The following is a 24,299-nucleotide window of genomic DNA, read 5'->3' as shown; positions in this document are numbered from 1 at the left end:
GTATACACATGCTTTGCACAACTTTATTGAATTTGCAAGGAAAACTCCTTCAAAGCTGCAAAACATTCCTTTTTCACCTTTGTTAGTATATAGATTTAAATTTCCTTATACGTTCCTTAGGTGAATCTATTTAAGGAATTTTTCTTATGATCGATGAACTTGTAACCCAAGCTAGTATATATTTATACACTACATCGTATAAGTATATATTTGATATATATTTTTATTTTTTTATTAATTTAAATTTTTCTGATTTTGTGCAACCAATACTCTCATCGTCTCATAATGAGTGACTCAGCACACCATTTCACACAGATTAAGAAAAGTGTAAAAAAATAAAAGAGATAATATTATTTTTATCATAATACCCTTATCATGTATTAGGAATGGTGAATTTTTTAATAATTAGAGGGTAGAATTTAAAAAATATATATTAGAAATTGAAATGAGTCATTCATTTTAGGACATCATTTTATTCCAAATAAATTACTCATGGGAACGGAGGGAGTATTTTGTTTTGTTGTTCCATATGGTATACGTAGGGTGTATGAAAAGGATAGTGTACAAATAGCACGGCTGTAATCCTATCTTAGCTAGAAAAAACACACGCAAATCTAATGAGAAATACTTGCATGGATACGAACCTAAATCCATATTTTTAGGAACAACCAATGAAAAGGGAGAGAATATAAATTTATTTAAATTTTAATTTTGTTTTTAATTGGCATCATGGGAGTGGTTGAGATAAAAGAGGAGAGAGACAATTTTATTTTTAATTTTTAATTAATAAAAAAAATGTGATTGAGATATGTTATGGTTGTGTCTGTAAGTATTTTCCAAATCTAATCTAACAGAAATCTTATAATAATGCTCTGACCATTTTGCTCCACTTACTAGTCCTCCACAAATTTCTCCCTCATAGATTAATTTAAGAAAACAAATGTTTATATGTCCTAATATCGATTTTTGTGGATCTATCTTACTATACACCATTGATCACAACTCAAGTTTCACCCAACAATTTTTTCTTTATGTCATCCTCTCCAACAACAAACCTTAACACAATCTCACCCAACACACGTAAAATTTATTCATGGGTTGTTCGGTCTCAAAAAACCTTAGCGTAGTTGCTAAAAACTCTGACGACCACTCTTGTTGTTCCCCAAAATCTTTGTCTCTCCCAATGCCTATGAGGATTGTTGTTCAGTTAGGATGATATTGAAGGGATTCGGAGTCGTTGTAGACGAAAAGGACATTTCTATGGACTCATCTTATAGGAAGGAGTTGCAGAATGCAGTTGGAGGGAAAGTGGTAAGTTTGCCACAAGTATTTATCAGAGAAAAACATGTGGGAAATGCGGAAGAATTCAAGTTGTTAAATGAGTCTGGTGAATTGGAAAAACTGTTGAAAGGTTTTCCTATAAAGGAGTGTGGGTTAGTGTGTGAGGTATGTGGAGATGCAAGGTTTGTTCCTTGCTTGAATTGCAATGGTAGTAGAAAAGTGTTTGATGAGGAAGAAGGTGAAATGAAAAGATGTCATCATTGTAATGAGAATGGGTTGATAAGATGCCCAGGTTGTTGTTCATATGGTATTCTAAGATAGTTGCTTTAGTTTTGTTTTAGTTGTTTGAGGTACCCAAAGGATTGTTAGAGACAAATATTTGGTGTTAGAGATTTATTTAAGGAATTAATCTTTTGTAATGAATGTTATTTCATATGCATCAGATACTAATCAAATGTTTAAGACATTCTTAAGGTACCTAGTTAAGGAAAGCATGTTTCCTTTTGCTAGCTAGTTAACCTGTTTTGATTGTGAATTGTAAATTGTAATCTCTTTGTTTTTTACTTTTAGTTTTATAATCATGTTAGGCTTCAACTTTTTATGGTTCATTAACTCAGAATCTAACAAAATCAAAATGTCTAGTTAGTATATATTGCATTACAGGGCCATGAAGTTCATTACATTTTAATGTTTTTTTTTTATCAAACCTTGTGCATTTACATCTACTAGGTATGACTAGTTTCTAAGTCAATTTTAGACCCTTAGTCACTTTTATTATCACTTCACTCTTATTTCTAAGTCAGTTTTAGACCCTTCATTATTTTCATTATCACTTCACCTCGTTTCTAATTTTGAGTGATGCTTAAACTTAAAATTATTAAATTATTTTTATAGATTATTACCTGCATTAAACTGTTAGAAAGATAATGCAAGTTAAATAGAACAAACTTAAAATCGTGCCTATAAACACCCTTGTTTCTAAGTTAATTTTGAATGATGATTAAACGAGAAAAACTTCCATGGATACGCACATAAATCATTAGTGTTAGGAACAACCAATAAGAAAAGATAAATTTTTAAATTTATTTAAAATTTAATTTCTTTTTTAATTGGATTCATGGGATGGTTGTGATTGAGTAGGAGAGAGAGAAAAAAAATATTTTTATTTTTTAATTAATAAAAATTTGTGATTGGTTGTTTGTAAAACCACTTGTTATGTTTGTGTTCATGCAAGTATTTTCCTGATTAAACTTAAGATTATTAAATTACTCTTATAGATCATTACTTGTCTTAAATTGTTAGAAAGAGACGGTAAGTTAAATAGATCAAATTTAAAATTTGTGTTTATGAACACCCTTGTTTATAAGTCAATATTGAGTGATGATTAAACTTAAGATTATTAAATTACTTATATAGATCATTACATGTCTTAAACGGTTAGAAAGAAAATATAAGTTAAATATATTAAAGTTAAAATCACGCATATAACATTTTATAATAGTATTTCAAACATTTTCAAACTGTCTTATGATGCAAAACTTTGAAACTATTATTACTTGTTATTATATCAGTTTTACCTTTACTCTTTAATGGTTTTTCGTTTATATCTCTCACCTAAGACTATTTATGACCATGTATTTTTTCTGCATCGTAAATTTATCAAGAGAGAAACTTCATTTCTCACTTTGAGACAACACGCTCTAGAAATTCACATAGGTAAAATTCATATTATATTTATTTTAGTTGATATGCATATATTCTAAACACTGAACTTTGTTAAGAGTTTGAAGATACTCAACCCTTCAAATGCAATAGCCAACATTATTACACAATGTTGCACAAATATTCAAATCAACCGTTTGTTGTTACCCATAGAATCTATGGTTATAATTTTCTTAATGTTAGATTAGGTTGCTACCGTTGCTGGAACTCTTGCTCAAAAAATTTAATCTCATACTTCCCGAACTCGAAGTAGTCTTTACTAAATTTGAGGCCAATAACTTAATAAATAAATCAACTAATCAACGCATACATGTGAGTGAAATAATTTCATCCATAATCAATTTTCTCATCTTAGATTTTTCTAATAAATTTCTTTGTATGCTCTAACTAAATATTTATGTTTGTGTGATATTTTAATAAACTCTACTTAGCATAAGATAGTCTTCTTAGTTTTATTTAGAAGATAATTTTTTTTATTAAATTTAACTAATTAATCAGTAACAAACAATCATTTATCTTATGTATGAATTGTATGTGTCAACAATCACTACAAAAAAAAGCCTCAGTAGTGACGTGAATATCACGCCACAAACCAAAAAAACACATCACAAACCAATATTTGCGAAGTGAAAATTCACGTCGCAGGAGGCAAGGTGGCAACTTTTAGTGACGTGATTTTCACTTCACTATTTAGTGAAGTGAAAATCACGTCGCAAAATTTGGGTCAGAGATTAATGCATTTTCAGTCAGAGCAGGCGTAGCAGCGTTTGGGTCAGAAAAGCATCTTTAGTTGCGACGTGATTTACATGTCACTATTTAGTGGAGATTGGTTGCATACCTGAAAATGGGAGATTGTAACAAAAATAGAGGATTGAAAATGGTGGATTATGGAGGAAGTGGAAGAAGAAAGGAAGAGGGTTTGGGGGAAGAGGAAGAAGAGAAAACGCAGAAAGGGGGTTCTGGGAAGAGGAGCAACTCGCGAAGACCTATATCAATTTTAGCGACGTGATTTTCACGTGTCTAGGTTGCGAAGTGAAAATCACGTCGCAACACCCACACAATAATTAATGTGTCAGTCAAACTGTTAGCGAGGAATTCTAAACACGTTTGCAACGTGAAATACACGCCGCAACAAAAAAATATGAAAATTTGAAATTCCCCCCTTTGGAATTCCCCCCTTTGTCAGACTAATTTATCTGTTTTCATTTTTCTTTTTTTTATTTAAAGGTTGCGACGTGTTTTTCACTTCGCAACTTTTTTTTTAAAATAAAATTTCAGACACCCCATGTGCCAACGTTGGCTTTATTTTTTTAATATTAAAACCTGATAGTGACGTGATTATCACGTCGCAACTCACTTTTTTGAGCCACGTGATAATCACGTTGCAACATTACGTGGCTAGATCCAACTTTTCTTGTAGTGAATTTCTTTGATAGTTACTTTTAAAAATATAAAATTAAATAGTTGTCATGTGAAAAAAATTATAATTAGATTAACATAATTTTTTTATGTCAATAATATTTTTAAAAACTACATTAATTTTAACTAATTATTTAGTCATAAAAATTAACCCACTCATTAATGACAAATAAACATTATCATTTGTATGAATTGTAAGTATGTGCTAAAAAATTGAATTGTGAAAAATTATAGTTAATGTATTATAATTATATTATTTATACTTAGTCTATGATATTTTTCTTATTTTATGTGATATTTTTCTTATTTTATTTTATTTTATATATATATATATATATATATATATATATATATATATATATATATATATATATATATATATATATATTAACGGTGTCCCTTCCGAGGCACTGATTAAAGATCATTAATTACATTATAAATTTATTAATACTCATTAAAAAGAGTTTATTAAAAGTGTTATTTAAGACATAAATTAAAATTTTATAAACCACATTGTTACTTTCCATTTTTATGTACGATTACTTATTAAAAAAACACTATTTTTTCTTTTGAGTTAAAAGGTAGTGCACTGACAGTGTAAAACTATTTTACACTGTCATCCAATAGAGAGTCATGAATGTGTCATGTCATTAAAGTTTTTTTTAAATAAAATAATGTTTTAATTGGATGCATGGTGGTGATTGGTTGACAGTATAAAAATATTTTACACTGTCAGTGCATGATCCCTTTTCTCTTTTCTTTTTCATATTTAGTTTACAAAATGATATAGTGGATAAAATATTTTCATTCCATATTTTGTATTTTTATTTTGTCAAAACATTTGTATATTTAAATTGATTATGAATTTTAATGAGTTATTTATTTATAATTTTATTTATTTTTGCAATATTTTATTGTTAATTTTTTATGAGTTTTTTAATTTTTTGTTTAATTTATTTTGTTTGTAGAACAAGTTCTCAAATTAAAATGATAATAATATTAAAATGAAGTTACAATATCATTCACTCAAATTAAAATGATAATAATATTAAAATGAAGTTACAATATCATTCACTTTCAAATATCAAGGCTATTATAGTAGTTCTGGTGGCTGTTTCCATCATAGCTCTCGTTCACCCATGAAAAAAAGTTCACAATTTTTTCCTATATTGTTTTCTTTCTACAAAATGTAGTACAAATACTAACAGTCAGAAAACCGCAATCGACTATCTTTGACTACTTTGAAAGGCTAACAAATATAAGTGTCCCAAATTAATTTTGGAATTCTACAACAGGAGAAAAATCATGCACACCTAAAAGCAGCTCAAATTTCATCCTCTTCGAAGGGATCTCGTTCAGGGTAGTCACCAACCTGGAAAGAATTTATAGAGATAAAAATCAGTGTTTATGGACATATTATCAGATATGAAATTAAAGATACATTTTCCCACTTTTTAAATAGGACCTATTAAAATTTCCTTTACCCCTGATGCTGCTGCTACTGCTAGTTCCAAAAACTTAATTGCTCAAAGATGAACTCAACACGACATTTTCAATTAACAAATCGTGAAAGGAAAATATCAACTGTCTAATCTAAAGACCAATATGCAATGAATTATTTGTCAAACTTGATATCATATAGGTCTTTATCCTTAATCTCTTAAATCATAGTGCCTGGTTTCATTATTGGTGTCTGTTATTCCCATTTACATGTTTTAAATTTAAATGCTTGGCATAGGCTTCAGCTTCCAATGCTGAGGGACAATCTGCATCAAAGCAACATAATTTGTTGCATCTTGCAAATGACTGATATCCTTGTGCCAGATTTTGTTCCACAATACCACTAATAGAAACACTGAAAAATCTCAATACTAAAGGACTACTACAACATGGTTTCAAACAAACCTTCACTTTCTCCGGCCTAACTATTCCCCCGTGAGATGGAGGACATTGGAAGTATCGTACTCCTTTGACCCTGTAACATAACCAAGGGAAGTTTTGAGATAAATGTAGGCATAATTAATGGTTTTTTTAATGCATAAAAGAACACAATAGCTAAGCAGGAATTAACATGATGAATTAGTAAGAAAATGATTGAATTGCATATCAGATGGAAAGAGGTAAATTTACTTACATGCCATCATGTTTGCCCAAGGGTTCATCATACTGAACTCCAACCCAGAAACCAGGACCCAGTGGTTCAGCTCGACCAACAAATTTTACAACACCCCTTTTTGCCCCAGGCTCAACTTCACATCTTGATCCTACCTTAATATTTTGGAAATTGGAGAGAGGAGAATAATGACATAGCAATTTAAAGAGATTCAATTCATAAATATCAGACGAATTGATCGGTAGCATTACAATAATATATGGAAAATGAAATATACCAACAAAGCAAAACTGCGAAAACACATGAACCATAGCTAAAAAAAGAACCAGAGAAAACCACACAAGATTGAAGGATCCGAAAAATAAAAACCATTCATAATAATGCATCTAAATAAATTTTCAAGTAACTGATGCTAGAAAACAATAGCATATCATTAGTCAAACCCATTTGTTATATGACTAGCAATTGATACTTGATACAAATTGATATTTCAAAAGACATTATACCGAAACCACTAAAAACATTCAGTTTCATACTTGAAAAAAATTATATTGAAACTTCTATTAACATTCCGATTCATACAGGCTACACAGTGTAAGTCATTCCGATCCAAACTCCATATTCAAGTTAATCTCCCTCTCAATCTTGTTCTCTCAAGAATGCACGTCTCAATTTAAAACCAGTTTCAATTAACATCAAATACTCATTTCATTCATTCTTCAAGGGGAATAGGAGAAAATGAAAAACTCATGAAAAAGAAAAGATACTATAGTGAAGTTCCCTAAGCAGTTTTCAATTTTATTATATATTAACCGCTCATTCTGTTGTCCAAAAATCCTTAATTTTATTTCATCAAAACCATATCTTTTTTTGTACTAAAGAACAAGTTTTCACAGGCAATGGCTCACCAAAATCCTAGTGCAAAATGTAAACAAAATATCACATTTTGATGATTTCAAGGATATTCAGGTTGGTTGAATCTTGTGCATTACTTCAGCTGTCTTGCTTATTATCTTGTTCATGGTTTCTCTTTCCTGCTACGGTTTTTAAATCCAATATTATATACATGTTTTTTATGTTTATTTATTGTTATATTTGTAAGGTTGTTCTAGAACTTCTACACCTAGTAAATACTCTACTATTTTGGAATACTTAGTCCTTGGCATGCTCTATGACTAAGTGATCGGGAACTTTATTCACGCCGCTACTTGTTCTTCATAAATAATTATGTTACACTTAAACAGAAGGTAAATTGGACTTGTGCATGGTCTATGCTTCAAGCCCAAAGTGCTTGCATAAGGGCGTGCCTTAGATATACATACAATATAAAGTGTAACACTTGTCCTTATAAATTATGAAACAATAATTTTAAGTTTGCGTTTTACCCTTATTTATCATCAAATCTCTTATCAATCTAACCTTTCAGAGCCCATTGTATCTTTACTCAATTTTCATCCTTTTCCCCCTAAACATTATAGTTTCAACAACTATACTAAAATACCCTACACAGCAGTTATACTCTTAAGTAAATGGAGAATAAAGAAAATACACTCGATCACTGACAAACCTTGATATTAGCGCAGAGGTCTTCGATGTCAGTATCTGGTGTCTACACAATAAATTATAAATTAATGAAATTGTACATTACCCAAAAGCCAACACAGAGTCCATCACAAGTGGAGTAATAGACATGAGGGGGCTAATACAGCAGTCTAAGCAGGATAAATCAATCAAATGCTTACTTTTGCCTCAACGGTTGAAGGAACTTGAGAAGTCAATTTCTCCTTATATTTTCTGAAAGTGTCTGCCATACCATAATGAAAACAAATATAATAAGCTAAAAAGAACCAGTAGTGCATAAGTATCGATATATTCTCCTTATAATAAGCTAAACAGATTTTTTGACTGTGTCAATATAATTCTTTTATTGGCTACTTTTATATTTAAAAAAACAACATGCAGAAATAATCAAAGGGTAACAACATAAGTTTACAAACTATGACTAAAATAACAGTTCAAGAGGATTAAAACACTCATTGCAATCATAAAACTAAAAAGCCTATTCTACCGTCATATACATACAAAACTATAATTTATCTATAAAACTTTTGTTAACATATATCCTTAATGACAGAAAAATAGCCTCTATTACTCTTCAACCATTATTTAAAGAAGAGAGGGTATTAAGTGTTTTTATGGAAGACCACACCCCTTAATGACAAATATTGGTTTAATTAGCTATTTTATGCCAAAATATCATCAAACGCATGTGCACACTTAACCTCCTAAAAGAAGCACAAATAAAAAAGTTTTTTGGCTGGGGGGATAGAGAGACATGCCTCCTCGCTTATTATAGGCTTCTTCAGAAATTTCGAATTTTTCCACCAATGAAGTATCTTCCAGCCATCCACCAGATGTAACAGACGCTGGATCAAGATCAATGACATGCAAACGAAACCTGCCAGTCCACCGGGAATAAAAAGGAAAAACACTAAAAACTAGATTCATGAATAATAAAACCATGTTGACTACATCAAAAACAGTAGATGCAAAGCAAGACAGATGTATAAACTAGAAAGTAACAAACAGCTGCTGCTTCCAAACTCAGTAATAATAACTAACAAAATACACAAACACATTTGAGATGAACAATCCACTAAAAAACATAGCTGCAACCATAAACCCAACATCATCTCCTACCCAACTCACCAGGGGAAAAAGTATTTTATTGGTATATAACTGCCATGCTATACAAATTATGCAAGTGTCCTCATATATACTATACTCTTATTTTATTACTCTCCCCATCCTATAATAATTGACTTATTTGCAAAAAGATTTTGCCCCAAATAACCATCACTTCCAATTTTCAAGTTGATATTAGTTACATTTTTTCAATTCTAATTAATATTGGCACTACCCTCAATTCAATCTATCCCACTTTGCATTTATGATAATGGTATGTACATCGATACTTGATGAGGGTAATGAAAAAGAAACATCCAATAGCAAAACGCATGATTTTTTTGTAAAGAAGTATATATGCTAAGAGTGATGAAAATAAAATATAAAGAAAAGGACTAACCCATCATAGGGAGAATAGAATCCAAGCAGTTTGGAATCATCAGTGAGATCAGCGATTTTGTTGCGAGCATCGTCATATAGTTCGAGGTGCATTGAGTTAACGGAAGTACCACTTTTTTTCCACAGCTTCTCCTTCATTGCCTCCACCGTAAGCTATATGAGGAAATTATCAAATAAAATAAAAAAATCATTTTTAAATGATCAAATAAAAAATAAATAAAGGAAACATGAAGAATGGTGATAGTAAGGAGGAAATGCCTGAAGGGAGAAGCGAATGTCAGAGTTGAAAGTTTTGAGATTAGAATGAGTAACGCGCAAAAGGACAGACTCATCCACTTCGATTTTTTGCAAGCTTGACGCCATTTACTAACTTAATTCAATCAGTGGTGAGCAACGCGAGACTGCGAAGTTTGAGAGAGAGAAGGTGGCGCGAACTGGTTCTGGATGAAAGCGACGGAGGTTAACGGTGAAAATGAGAGTGGCGCCGGCGGAGGCAGCGGTGGGGATGAGATTCAAATCAATGGTTGGATGTTCACATTAGGGATTTAAAGTATGTTTTTTTAACCGAAAAAAAAAAATCCATGAATTTATTCATTAAGGACATTTCTACCCTACAATTCTATTTCCTAAATAATTTTAATAAAAAAATATTTGAAATGTGATTTTTTTAAAATCTTAAAATTAAAAAAATCTATAATATTATATTACTTATTGATGATTGCACAATCCCTTTAGTTTGTGTAAATTTATTCATGTACTATACATGTTCAAAATTTGCATTATCCATAAGTCACCTTAGAAATAAAGGTTTTCTCACGGTAAGTTTGCGAATTGTATCTCTTTTACATATGGTCTAACTTTTCTTGATCAACCTGTCAAAATTCATTGTTGTTAAATTTACATTCGTGGTAGTTAGTTAGTTATCAGCATTCCCTACCATATAAAAGTACAAAGTTACTGCACTCAAGAGATCAGTGTTGTTGAATTAAGATCAGACTACTCAATTTGCAACTTTGATACGTTGGATTCAAAATGCAAACTTGAAATGCGAGTTGCCTGTTTTTTATTCTACGGGTCTGATTTCTTTTTCCTTTAGGAACTGTGTGATTCTTTTAGTGGAGAGAGTCTAAATCCATTAGTTATGGATATGTTTGAACACCTTGCATTACACTTTTTTAATAGATTATTGATGTTTCTCAAGTTCCAAACACTAAAGATGGCCTGCAACTCATTTCTTTGCACATGAAGCACAGAAAACTGACAAAAACTAAATGTTGCAGCCACAATAGATGAAGAAAAAGTCCTGGGTGTTATTCGACAAGTAGAGGAAAAAAAATTTAAAAAATTCAATTCAAATTTTCATTATATAGATGTGTATTCTGTATAGGTTATTGAAGCCACCGACATCAAATTTTCTATGTCTTAACATACTTTCTCGATTCTCTTTAAATTCATTCAAGATTTATTGATATAAAATTAGAGCGGGTTTTTTATTGTCAGTAAAAATAAGCGTAACGCGATGTATTGTATAGGCCTGTCACAAACTTCGTTTTATCGTATACATGCATTACTGCAAATGTTAAGAAAGCTACGTGCTGCAATGCTTTGGAAGCAAGTAGTTGTACCTTTTGTGTGAACTTGTGATGGTAGCTTTGTATTCAAGTATGAAGTCAGTTTCCGATTATTATAACTTTTGTTGGAGATATTTTTTGGATCTGTAAATATCCGTTGCCTATAGTGTAGTATATATAAATATTTCTGTTTGGGCATGTTCTCTTGCTTGAAGATGAATGTGAATTGAGTAAAGTTTAGAGTAAGAAATTGATTGAAGTGGATTGTAAACTGCACCTCTTTAGTTAAAGTAAGATAGATGGTAACTTTCACAAATTTACAACTTGATGGATGGATTCCACATAAACACTAAAACATAACACCTTCAAGCACAAAAAAACCCGATACTTTAGGGATTGATTATGTGAATAATAAACCATATACAACTTCCACATGTACAACTTCCACTGTTAACGACGGCGTTTTGATAATGCATCCATATATGTATCACAATCATACAAAATTGAAAATCAAACTGATGAGTCTATCTTTTCATCCAAAGGTGTCTGTGTATTTACCTGCATGAGGACACAAATACATTGTTATAAATAATTGAGTCACTTTTCAGTCAGAAAACAGTGAAATAACTAATTCACCATGAACATTTGTAAGCAAATCATGTTTAAACATCTGGTTTATATTGCAAAATTATATATGCATTTTGAAAGCAGTGCCTTCTAAGTATACCAGCATCATATTTAAGTTTTCTTTATATCTAATAGCAAAATTGCCTTTTTGCCAAAATAGTGTAAATCAAACATAACTAATCAACTTACAAGAGACATTTTCATACCATCTAGCTAGCTTTGAAAACCAGAATCTGTTTCTCTAACTATTTAGATTGCTAAGATTAAATGACTAAAATATCAGCAACGTTAGCTTGTTTCAAAAACCAAATACGCAAACAAATATAATATTAAAAACTATAACATTTTACATAGTTTTCCATCATGTTTTATCAAGATTCAAAAATCTTAAAATCCACTGCTTTAATTATTTTCTCATCAGGATTTATTTATCACGCACAATGCAAGATCAGAAAGTTAGAATCTAATAATGCAAATCGAATATGCAAAGGCGCTTAACCTTTCACGCGTAGAGGCATACCTCCTAGACCGAGTAACTCTTTTCTTGGTGATAGAGATATCACCTTTTTCTTCTTTCACGCTGTTTTTTTTAATTCTGGATCGTTGAGCTCCTATAATTTGCAAGCATCATGTTAATTTCAATTATACAATCAGCCAAATTCAAAAAAGTTGTGTTTTAACTAACCTCTTGTCTTAACCATGGGTGATTGAACTTCAATGTCCACTTGATTTGGATCAATCAATTCAGTCAAGGCACTAGAAGATGCTTCTGGCACAGGTTTAGTTATTGATTTACCATTTACAGACAAAGTATTTGTCTCTTCACTACTTGGATCAATTACTTCACCAACTGCTTCATCTGCGGAAAACAAAAGATTATCAGCAAACACTGTTAACATAAAATTCACTAGAAGCTCATCGAAAACAAGAAACTATATGATAAAATAAAATTCCTCAACATCATTTTTTTTTATCAAGAAAAAGTTGTTTATCCAGTAAAATCATGTGGCATAATCAAGCCTTATATGTCTATCCTCTTTGCCAACTTAACAGTGGATTGGCATTTGCCAATACGTTCTTGATGGTTGGCTTTATTCCACCATTATTAAATATTAATCATGTAGAACACGTCCCATTAGAAATTCTTGTCAAAGTCTTGTTTGATATAACAATCACAACAATTTTCACTTACACACATTTTAAATTAGGAGTGCATTTGTGCAGTTTTGAATACTTTTGAGTGGAATACCACACTTCAGAAAGAATGTATAAAACAGATCAATTGTGTTCAAGAGTGACTTGGACTCTGTAGTTCTGACTTAGGATAAATACTAAGTTGATAGGAGGCTAATAGTTAATAAAACCTGAACATTTTAAAGTTTGCAAAGTTAACCTGAACTATTATTAGATTTTGAGTAATCTTCGGAATTTTTATCCATGTTAAAGTTCACCCTGCTGTCAATCTTCTCTTGATGGATTTGGGCATTTCGAGCAGTAGCTTCCTGTTCCTTCTTTTCCGTGTGGAACTTAGTCAGCTTCTCCTCAAACTCCTCAATGTAAGTTTTAAGTTCCACTTTTGCAAACTTCTTTGCCTGATTTCAATTTAAAATTTGAGTAAAATAAGAATAGAAAAGCCCTCAGCCTTTTCATATAAAGTACGCCCAAGCAATAAAAAATATCATTACCTTGTTCAATATGTTTCTAAAATTCTCCATAACAGAATCCTCTGACAAGGCATGTTCATAGGTCTTAAATAAATCTATGAGTTTTTTCATTCCCTTTTCAGTAAATGATAGCTGAGAGAGACAATAAGATATATGCTCCCACTGTCTGACATCTGCAGAGAAATACACATTTGATCATTATGAGCAGTAGTTAGGAGGTACCATCTAGGGTGAACATTAGCTCAGACAATTTTAGGCATTAACTAGTCAAACTGTTTATATAAAGGGTACTTAAAAATAAGGGGGAATATGATACCTGCGACACCACTAAACCTATTACATAGCTTTTCCACCAGCGCTTCCATTTGACGGTCCTGGAGTACTTAAAAAACTAAATGAGGGAGGCAATCGGAATAAACATGGGAAGCAATGCAAACATTGTGAGATAACATATACCTTCTTGATGGAAGCAATTAAAAATTGCATGATGTTGCAGAAAGATTCATTGCTCAGGTTCTGCTTGGATAATTTGCTAAGTATGTCAGGAAGCAAATTATATATTGGATTGTTTCCTGTTGCAATGCCAAGAGAGTGAGACTATATTAAATACCTTTCTACCTGGAAAAATGTAATATCGAGAATAATAGGAGACAATTTTATGCAAATCAGAAAATTATAAGGAAAAACCTTTCTTAGAAAGTTCAAGAAAAAACAACTTCGCGAGATTTGAAATTCTCTCATCTTCGTCTTCTAATCTAACTGCCATTTCATTAATGTACCCTTTCACCTGATGGAGAAATGATTGCATCAGTGTCTAAAGCACAGCAAAATTTTGAAAGGGACAAAAACAATATTAACAACTTAAGTGTTCTATACCTTCATCATGTCATTTAATATGAGATGCGAAAGCACCAGAACCGCATTCTTCCTTACAGATACACAAGGATCTTGTAGGCGGGCATACATTTTTTCTGTCCATGGTTCTAACAGATTGGGAAACCTTACTGCTAAGTCTCCTAGTGCAATAGTGCAATTAGAACGGACAATTTCTGACTGTGCATTTTCCACAACTGTGAAGAGAAGCTGAAGATTTGCATCACTGAAAAAAACTTACTTAGAACACTTTCATTTCATTATATGGCATATATAAAGTAGGGACAGAAATTCAGGATAAGTGGTAGAGAATGGGCAAGAATAACTCACCAAAATTCTGCATCGATGGCCATCAAACGACACAAAGCAAGCATTGCAGGAGCCTGTAATTCTGGATACTGAAGAAAGCAGTTATATGTCAGAGCCCATATAACCCATATGTCCCTGGATAATAACCAGGCTCTGATACTATCTTGAGTTTGTGATTTTGTAAAAGATGAGAGAAAATTTTGATTGATAATTATTATTGACTTGATACTAAAAGACTCAATATTAATCCCTATTTATAGGGATACATAGACTCAATCATAAATCAAGAACAAATCATAATAATAATAATTAATATCAAACATGATACTAAGATATTATATATATTCTAACATTATCAAACAACAAATTAATGAATTAAAGCTGTGAAATCACATAAAGATAAAAATTTAAAAAGTTTCTTTCCTTGAACACTTTAAAATTGTATCTGACATTAATTATATGTAAAAAATATATTCAATTTTCACATTTCAAAACTGCTGTTTTCCATATACATGATGAAAAATACACCAAATTACAAACAGATCAATACAAAATGGAACATATTAATTTTTATGAAGTAGGATATCAAAGCAATCACCTTTTGCAGTAGTCCAAAATTTCTACAAAGCTTTGACAAAAAGGTTGCACAAATACCAACCAAATTCTTTTCATTTGAACCACCAGAAACAATTTCCTTTTCTGCTTTTTCAAACATTGCATCAAGTGCAGCATCCTCAGAGGCTGCAAATCCTAACTCGGCATTTATATCATTATCCTGCAACACATTAATTAACCAAATTTAAAGAATTGACAGTAAAAGATCAAAATATGTTAATGAAAACTGTTAGTTGAAGCTATCAAGTATGACAGAACAGTAGTTAAAAACACTGATTGCACCTTTTGTGTACCACCAGCTGACGCTGTGCCATTACCGTCGGCACTCTGACTCTCAATGTTTTTTTTCTCTTTTGCAAGTTTCTGCTTCTGAATTTTACGGCCACATGATTCAATATAGACCAAATGATTCATGGCAATATGACTTATGACAAATAAACATCTGCACAGCTTTGCCTCATGAACTGTGATTGGAATGCTGCTATTAGTGTCAATGTCACTACCACCACAATCCTTAAAAACAGAACTGAGAGATTTATTTATCATGTCAGATGCTATGGTTTCTGGAGTAGGGTGAACAGCATATATGGCAGTTATTGCTTTGTCAGCAGCAGCATACCAAATATTTGCTGGAAGCGAATAGCCAGTAATTAAACTATCGAGAATGCCAAATATTCGAACACTATTATTTGCCAACAACTTTGTCTTGTCGTCTTCAGAAAGCCTCTCAATAGCAAGACAGGCTGTCCTTGCCAGCAAAGGATCAACTTTAGACCAACGGCCAAACCCAATATCAATGATGTCTTGTAAATGTGAGCCAAGTACCCCAGTTGATGTCTTTTCGACCATGCAAAGGACAGATAAAGCACCACGGCTTTGCTCTGCAGTGGTTCCACCAACATTGAAACAAAAGAAATCCCATAGTGCTGATATCTGCAATAGTGGAAGCATTTTGAAAAAAATCAAATCAATAGCAACAATGTATTTTGATGGAGGAAATGAAAGGAAGCCACTGTAATAATTCAAACAAGAGTTCGTAGCTTATTGCCAGCATTAACAATCTGAATCCTACTTCCCAATTTAAAACATATTTGCGTTTATTTATGCTTATCTAAGAGCAGTGTTTATCATCAAATGATATTTAAGTATGCAAGTATCAGCCAATTCTCATCACAAATCATATTTAAACTAGTGAACAGGGATATAAAACAAAAGAAAACATACAGCCTTGTTTACATTAAATATCTAAATCTTATCTTATAAAGTAATTTATTTAACTCAGAAAAGAGCCACTGAACTTTTTTACAACATGAATTAATATTTGATATAACTAGGATATAGTGTTGCTAGTCATGTTTGTATAAAATACAGGCTCGTGTTTGAAATTGACGACCTCAATGCATTTATCATTTTAGGCCTTCAAAAAATCAAAGTTCTAGTTCTTCCTAGGTATATTAAATATCATCATTGAGGCAAATCTAGAGGCAGTCAATTTCAAATAACTTATTTATATAACATACAGCATAACTATGCATGAAAACATACTGTGCTGGAAGATATATCTCCCTTAGAGACCAGGGTGCCAACTATAAACTCAAGAGCTGCCAGATCTCCTATATTGGAACCAGTTGCAAGGCTCAAGAGATTCTGGGCAGTTTCCGTTGGGCTTTTCCTTATGTATATTGTACTGAAAGCATTCTCCACTGCTTCAAAGATGGATTTATCCTGAGAAAATGCCTACAACCAAGAGCAAATGCCAGAGTAAATTAATTTCAGAAAAATCAACAGTCAACAATTCACATACAAAGAGTACACAACACAACACAATTAAGAAACAACTACAGCCAACGACAGAATCAGTTGCATGGATCATACAGAACCATTCCACTTTGTCATTAATAAACATTGAAGCAACAACTAAATAAACTTTGAATAACCTTGTTAGACAATAGAGAGAACTTATGGCTTACCAGGGGCAACATCTTTCGGAGACATTCTTCTGAGCCATCAATTTGAAATTGCTTACACCTCATCAACAAGAGAATTGTATTTTCAACATCAGTAGCAGAAGATGACGCCATCAACTGGACAAGTGTTGGCATTGTGGCCTCTATACATTTAGAGAATCTCAATCCAGCCTCAAGCGATGCAACCAATGCCCTAGTCTGCTCCAAGTTCCCAACATCAGGCACACTACTATCACTACCATTCTGCATAGGGACTGCATCTTCTTCCTGTGACATAAATGTATCAGTCACACTCTCTTGCCGTTCCTTCTCAACAACTTCAAAATTCAAATCATCTACTTCACCATCCACATTAGAATTTTCATTATCAGAACCTTCGGAAGGCTCAAGCTCTTTCAACTTCTTCTTATACTGATCCAACGTTGCCTCAAATGAAGCTACTCGGAGCTGTGGGCCAAAAGGATTATGCTGCAACATCATGATTAACAGATTCAAAGCAGACTTTCTGACTATTGCACTCTTGTCCTCCAATCTCCCAGCAGCAACTTCTGCAACCTCAATCCATAAACCAATTGAAACTGAGTGTTCCTCACATAACTCCCCCCACACCTGAAGCACACGACTCCTGGTATAAGCTGAAACATCCCTACATCTCTCAAGCAAAATTTCCAACATAGCTTGCTTAGTACGCAGCCGAATGTTCTTCGTACTCGCTTCACCATCAATATCCTTAAACGCCTTTGATACTAGCTTCCCCAACACAGCAACAAGAGCATTTCTGATCTTATAAGATTCACCACCAAAGTGAGGAACAAGAATGCCAATGTTAGTTGATATCAATTTGGGAATACGGTCTGCTAACTCCACAAGAAAACGCCCCACATTTTCAGCACCAACAGTGTCCTTAACATAATCTTTTGGATTAGTCCTTCCAATTTCTCTAACAATAGAAGTTGCAAGGCTTCCATCTAAATACTTCTTTTGGGCACCAGCGACCGCATCCGCCATATGGACAACAACAAAATCATATTTGTGAATAAGGTGCATGATGGATACACTAGACTGTGTCGTGTAATGGTACTTAGTGGAGCAGGCTCCGATTATGCGACAGAGGGCATCTTTCGAGTTGGAATCTTTTAAAATCACCGCATTTTCAAACATCGAGAATGCATTTCTACAAAAAATGAATGAAAAAAAATCAGAAATCCTGAATAGTGATGCCACACTGAAGAAAAATGAAAGAATAGGACATCATTACTCACTTTGTGATGAAAGACAAGTAACCTTCGTCAGGATCAGATGAACCAAAAAGTAATTCAAGGTTTATCTCCAACGAGCTGGCAATGAGAGTGAGAATCCGAGCTCTCTGCGGCTCCCAATTCCACGAATGTACGGGCTGTTTCTTCCTGGCACTAGCTGCCACTACCTGAAACCACAATACAGCATGCTTCAAACTAAACAATTTTGCTACCCTATAAAATCTGCTACTAATTCCTATAATTCTCGAATATTAGATCTACCTATACCAGATATTTCAATTTACACAATAGAATATAGTTTGATTTCTAGGTTAACATAAACTAATGTTTGAAATGTTGACAGTAGTTACCTTGGGGGCATGGTTGGAATCTTCAGCGAGAACAATGTTAACAAGGAAGTAAGTGTAAATTTTAAAAGCGTTGCGATGGGAAGCAACGCGGTCAATAACAAGAATATGGTCGTCGTGGTCGTTGGAAGCCCTTGAAAGAGAATCAACATTGGGGAGAAGAACGGCGAGATTGGAACGGAGAGTTTCGACGAGGTTGAGTTTAGATAAGTTAGGTAAAGAAGCGTAACCGCGAAGGAGAGAGTAAAGACGGTCGAAAACGTCTTGGTCTTCGACGCAGAGGATTTCTCTGTCTGAGAGGTCGAACGAAACACCTGTAGAAGAAGAGAGATTGTTAGATTAGTTGAGTATTTGGATTTTGTTGAGTTTGATTGAATTGTTGTTTACCTTTTACGAATTCTTCGAGTTGGGAAGAAGAGAGGGAAGCGATGTTGGTGGGGTTTTGGACTGTGAGGGAATTGTCTTCCGGTGAATCTTGTTCTAGGTCTTCGAGAGTACGAGGGAAGACGAAGTGAGGAGCCATGAGAGAGAGAGGTTTTCTCTTCTGTTCAGTTGTGTGGCGTTGGATCTCGGCTCTGTGTGTTACCGTTTGGTGAACTACGAAATTCAAATGAAACTGGAAATGATAAGAGCGGGGAACCGATGTTAAGATAATTAATAAATTTTATAATTTTTTTATAAAATTATTTATCTTTCTCTATTTTTATTTTTTTTACATTCCTTTCATATTCAACACTAGTAAGATACCCGTGCTTCCGCACGGGTAAATTTATTTAATATTGTATGAAATTTAATTGAATACGTATAAATTTAAAATAAATAATTTAATTATAAATTAAAAATATCATATAAATTTAATTATATTAAATAATTATATAAAATTATTTCTCAATTTATCTCTCAATTTAAAGTAATTGTTGATTAAAATAAAATAGATATTTTGTTGATAATGACCCGTGAAATAAAAAATTTATTTGATGCAATATAAAGGATATTTAAATACAAACGAAAAACGAACAATAATCATATGAATTTAATTGTATTAAATAATCATTAAAAAAAGAATCGTGAAATGAAGAAAGAAAAAAAATTAAAAAATAAGGATATTATCTCTCTAATAAAAACAATTATTAATTAAAATAAAATAAGTATTGTGCTGATAGTAACCCGTGAGATTACAATATTTTTAATTTTATTAAAATTAAAAAATACATTATTTTTTAGAGTTGATACATAAATAGAGAAAAAAAATTAAAGTGAAAGTAAGAAAGTGTGGGAAGAAAATTTGAGAGAAATTTGAAATTTTAATTAAGATAGAGAAAGTGTGTAATGATCGATTAAAATAAATTAAATATTGTATTGATAGTGACACGTGAGAGAAATAAATATTTAATTTTATTAAAATTAAAAAAATAAATTATTAATAATTTTGTGATTAAATGAAAATTAGTTAAAAGAAAGTAAGAAAGTGTGGGAAAATGAAATGTGAAAGAAATTTGAAATTTAAGTAAGAGAGAGAAGTGTGTTGGGGAGAAAAAGTTGTTTATTGAAAGATTAAAAAGTTGGACCAATGAGAGACCAACAATTGTCGCTTGGTTATTGAAAAGTTGAAAAAGTGATATGTGATTTTGTTAGTTACAGAATTGCCCTTTTTTATGTGTAAAGAATTTTTTAGTAAAGGGCATATTAGTCAGATTGGTGAATCTCTTATTAATTGTTTGTATAGTAGATAGTAGATTACACCTTCATTATATTTTTTTTATTTCTTAATATTTGTTCAATTTAAACTTGCAATATTTTATACATTCACATATTCTTCTTTCTATATACTACATCTTTGTTCTTATTTTGTAGGGTTGGTCAAGAAATCAATTGTTTTTTATATTAAGTGATTTAAAGTGAGATGGTAATGTGATTTGGATGTTTTTCTCATAATAAAGACATTTTATTATTTATTTTATATATACATAGTTTATTTGAATTATGATAACATTTGATTTTTTTTATAGGAGAATTTTGATAAAGAACTTGCGATAAAGTTGTCAGAGCATCCTGAAATATCTGAACCATCACCGGGGTATCCTGTTGACCCTAATATTGGTTTTCAGACTTGGTATAAGGTTTCAGGTGGAAAGAAAAAAATAGGAGAATGTATTGTATTGGAGGGTATTCCAAAAGTATTAAGCGGCGTAGTAGGGATTTTAAAATGAGATATGCTGATGGAGAAGGATCATCCACTCCACCTATATTAACCGCCGAAATGCTTGAAACTGTGAGAAACTTGGCGAATACTGAGGCAGCACAACAAGTAGCAACAAGAAATTTGGAAATTGAAGAGATGAAGAGAAAACAATTAGAGATGCAAGAAGAAATGCAAAGAAGAGAAAGAGAATTACGGGAAGAAATGAGGAGGCAATCACAAGAGTATCAAGAAGCAATGCGTATTGCAAACGAGCGGGCACAAAGGTTTGATCAATTTTTGGCTTCACAAAATACCGGTGGTGGATTTGGAGGAACTAGTGGATATGGAGGAGTTGTTGAAGAAGAAGAGAAACAAGATGAAGAGAATAATTAAATTTGGAAATTTAAGTTTATTTTAAATTGTATGGAATAATTTATGTGTTAACAACTATGTTGAACTTTATTTTTAAATATTATTGTAATTTTAAGTTGAGTTTTATTTAATTTTTATAATTAATCTAAATTATAATTATATTTTTATTTTAATTATTATGTTTGATTTAATAAATTATATTTTTTTCACATGAAAAACGTTTTGCCAAGGGATTTACTCCAAACAAGCTAAAAAAGTTGTGCAATTTGCGAAGGGCTTTACCCTAGGCAAATAATCTGACGCATTATGTGCACTACCTGTCAACTAGCTGGTGCCTATGTCTGCGTGATGCAGACTTTTAAAAATAGTTTGCAATTAGCGAGGGGCTTATCCCCTGGCAATTTAGCGACGTGGTTAACCCCTCGGAAAAAGAATTACGATCCCCTGTTTTCCTAGGGGAGTTGTCCCCTCGCAAATTTTGTATTTGCGAGGGGTTTTTTGCCACTTGTGAGGGGATTTGCCCCTGTTTTTCTTGTAGTGATAGATGTCAAAGATATTGAAAATTGAAAAAGAAGAGAAAAATCATAACTTAAAGAAAGAAAGGTGACAAGTTTTTCAAAGTGATGAATAGTAATTTAGAAATATATGGAGTTGAGTATTATATATAAAGAAAAGAAAGAAAAGAAAAGTTGAAGAAACACAATGGCTTATATCATTTACTTTCCTTCAACCAAAACATAAGTAATAGAATAGAGAAAATTTAAGAAAATGATCGATAGAAAAAATATTAGAGAGAGATAGAGACATATTTGTGAAGGAGATAGATGGAGAAAAAATCTTGAAGGAGTGGATCCAAATTTGTTGAAGAAAAGAAAAATGAAAATCACATCTTGCCATGCCACTTTAATTCATTATTCTCCCATGTAATTTATATTCGCTACAATCACTCTAAACACGCTTTGATTCGCTTTTTCAATCATGATCATCTGATCTTTATCAAAGGTTAATAATGCATCACACTTTAATCACTACCGATCATTTTTAATCACACGGCTGATATATTTGCGCTACCACATAACAATATTGATGCAACTTTTCAAATTTCCTGCCTCAACCCATTCTCCAATATAGACGCATATCTCTCTGATTAGACATATTTGAACCAATCTTTACTCTTCACTCTTTCATTTTCACTTTTCATCTCTCTCTCGTTTCTCATTTCTCATTATTCTTCTCATATGAAACAAAATATGATCTTCGTCTCTCCAACACGCTATCAAATAATCTCATTATTTTAAAGTTGAAGTTTTTACAAATCTCACATTTTGATAATGTTTGGTGCTTATTGTTTGAAGTTGTTACTTTTGTTATATAATCCAAGTTGTAGTTCAAGCACAAATTAATTACTATTAGAGTTTGTTATGTTATTTAATTAGTATACAAGTAACATAGTTGTATATATACAAATATTTGTAATTCAATTGTATTAAGCATTCAATAATACGCCAATTCTTATTTTGCATTCTCTCTCATTCTCTTCTCACTCATGTTGAGAATCAAGTGTGAGGAAGCTGTGTAAGACTCACACTTGAGGGGGAGTGTTGAGAATCAAATGTGAGGAAGAACTCTCACGTTGGTTAGAAAAGGGAAGAAAGAACACTTTATAAGTAAGAGAACTCACATACCTATCACCTTAAGGTTTTAGATGGAGAAGTGGTGTGTCTCTCACAAAGTGTGTCCCAAAATGTAATATGCTCCCTCGTTGACCCCCTCGAAGTGTCTCCAGCAGTGGTATCACAAGCATTTGGTTTTTAGATAGGGATCGGCTCACTTGTATCGAAACACTTCCCGTAGGTGGTGCGTAGAAGGTGTTCCATTGAAGGGTGTCAATGGTGGTACAAGTGTATGTGGAAGAGAGAGATTTCACATGAGGGGGAGCATTGTGTAAGACTCGCACTTGAGGAGGAGTGTTGAGAATCAAGTGTGAGGAAGATGTTTAAGACTCACACTTGAGGAGGTGTTGAGAATCAAGTGTGAGGAAGAACTCCCACATTGGTTTGAAAAGGGAAGATAGAACATTTTATAAGTGATAGAACCCACACACCTATCACCTTAAGATTTTAGGTGGACAAGTGGTGTCTCTCTCACAAAGTGTGTTCCAAAATGTAATATGCTCCCTCGTTGACCCCCTCGAAGTGTCTCCAACAACTCAAAGTGTCTCTGATAAGTCCCAAAATGTACTTATTTTGTGTATGTAAATAGTGTCACTTATCGAAACTTTTGTTAATACCGTTTGAATAATTCCCCGTTTTGTGTATAAATACGTATACTTTGTGAATAATTGTATTTTCATATACTTATATACCGTTTAATAGTTTTTCCTTTGTTTTTATAGGTATTCATGCTTATTGGAGCCTCGAGGAATAAAGTGTCGAAGGCATGGCTCCGATTGCGCGATTTTGGATCAAATAAGCAAGTTTTGTGCAGAGAGCACCGCTCAGCGGCGTCTAAGCGCTCTTTCCAGGGGCGAACCAATTTTCCTGGCCGCTAAGCGGTGACTCTGGCCGCTAAGCGGAGGCCTGTTTACTGTTCTTGATATTTTTGTAATACGTGTAGTCCGCTAAGCGAGATTTGGCCGCTAAGCGGCCGTAGCAGAAATTATGTTTATATTCTTTCATTTGAACCATTTTAGGGTTATGGTTTTGGGAAAGTTTTAGTTCCAACTCCATCATTTTCATTCTTAGAATAGGATTAGCTTAGAAAACAACACCGGGTCATGCACTTGGAAGATCGGAGGTGGATTTCTCATCAACCGGAGCTGACAACCCGCGAGATGTTTGGTTTATCTTCGCTATTCTTTGTGTATTTCTTTTGTGTTGGGTTTGTTTGTATAG

General features: G+C 32.5%; 3 protein-coding genes across 4 annotated transcripts; 1 reads left to right on the top strand and 2 right to left on the bottom strand.

Moving 5' to 3' along the window:
- Window positions 1–1,212: 1,212 nt before the first annotated feature.
- LOC131598137 (uncharacterized protein At5g39865-like) lies at window positions 1,213–1,602 on the top strand. Its single transcript, XM_058870767.1, has one exon. The coding sequence runs from the start codon at window positions 1,213–1,215 to the stop codon at window positions 1,600–1,602; it is 390 nt and encodes a 129-aa protein (XP_058726750.1).
- A 3,868-nt stretch (window positions 1,603–5,470) lies between these two features.
- Window positions 5,471–10,189, bottom strand: LOC131595620 (tubulin-folding cofactor B-like). Of its 2 annotated transcripts, XM_058868018.1 has the most exons (9): window positions 9,878–10,189; window positions 9,621–9,772; window positions 8,875–8,993; window positions 8,278–8,339; window positions 8,103–8,144; window positions 6,557–6,690; window positions 6,328–6,397; window positions 5,736–5,794; window positions 5,471–5,602 (listed from the first exon to the last, which is right to left on the bottom strand). In XM_058868018.1, the coding sequence occupies exons 1-8, from the start codon at window positions 9,980–9,982 to the stop codon at window positions 5,747–5,749; spliced, it is 732 nt and encodes a 243-aa protein (XP_058724001.1). In that variant the 5' UTR covers window positions 9,983–10,189; the 3' UTR covers window positions 5,471–5,602; window positions 5,736–5,746. The 2 variants fall into 2 exon arrangements, with proteins under 2 accessions (XP_058724001.1, XP_058724000.1); XM_058868017.1 differs by having other exon boundaries at window positions 5,471–5,794.
- A 1,231-nt stretch (window positions 10,190–11,420) lies between these two features.
- Window positions 11,421–19,461, bottom strand: LOC131595619 (condensin-1 complex subunit CAP-D2-like). The gene is made up of 17 exons (XM_058868016.1): window positions 19,239–19,461; window positions 18,855–19,165; window positions 18,508–18,671; window positions 17,249–18,419; window positions 16,824–17,015; window positions 15,561–16,211; window positions 15,262–15,438; window positions 14,685–14,752; window positions 14,358–14,580; window positions 14,169–14,268; window positions 13,938–14,053; window positions 13,798–13,855; window positions 13,503–13,654; window positions 13,211–13,409; window positions 12,503–12,676; window positions 12,338–12,428; window positions 11,421–11,748 (listed from the first exon to the last, which is right to left on the bottom strand). The coding sequence occupies exons 1-17, from the start codon at window positions 19,372–19,374 to the stop codon at window positions 11,745–11,747; spliced, it is 3,987 nt and encodes a 1,328-aa protein (XP_058723999.1). The 5' UTR covers window positions 19,375–19,461; the 3' UTR covers window positions 11,421–11,744.
- Between the last annotated feature and the right edge of the window lie 4,838 nt (window positions 19,462–24,299).

Source organism: Vicia villosa, linkage group LG4 (genome assembly GCF_029867415.1).
Source record: "Vicia villosa cultivar HV-30 ecotype Madison, WI linkage group LG4, Vvil1.0, whole genome shotgun sequence".
Classification (NCBI taxonomy): Eukaryota; Viridiplantae; Streptophyta; class Magnoliopsida; order Fabales; family Fabaceae; genus Vicia; species Vicia villosa.
This window is presented reverse-complemented; position numbering and strand designations above follow the sequence as displayed.

Coding starts and splice junctions, on each gene's coding strand:
- LOC131598137 (XM_058870767.1), top strand. CDS start 1,213: ATGATATTGAAGGGATTCGGAGTCGTTGTAGACGAAAAGGACATTTCT.
- LOC131595620 (XM_058868017.1), bottom strand. CDS start 9,982: ATGGCGTCAAGCTTGCAAAAAATCGAAGTGGATGAGTCTGTCCTTTTG. Junction 8,145..8,277: donor CTTCAACCGTTGAGGCAAAA/GTAAGCATTTGA, acceptor TTTATTGTGTAG/ACACCAGATACTGACATCGA. Junction 5,795..6,327: donor TTAGGCCGGAGAAAGTGAAG/GTTTGTTTGAAA, acceptor AATTCTTTCCAG/GTTGGTGACTACCCTGAACG.
- LOC131595619 (XM_058868016.1), bottom strand. CDS start 19,374: ATGGCTCCTCACTTCGTCTTCCCTCGTACTCTCGAAGACCTAGAACAA. Junction 18,420..18,507: donor TACTTGTCTTTCATCACAAA/GTGAGTAATGAT, acceptor CATTTTTTGTAG/AAATGCATTCTCGATGTTTG. Junction 14,269..14,357: donor TATTAAATGACATGATGAAG/GTATAGAACACT, acceptor TTTCTCCATCAG/GTGAAAGGGTACATTAATGA.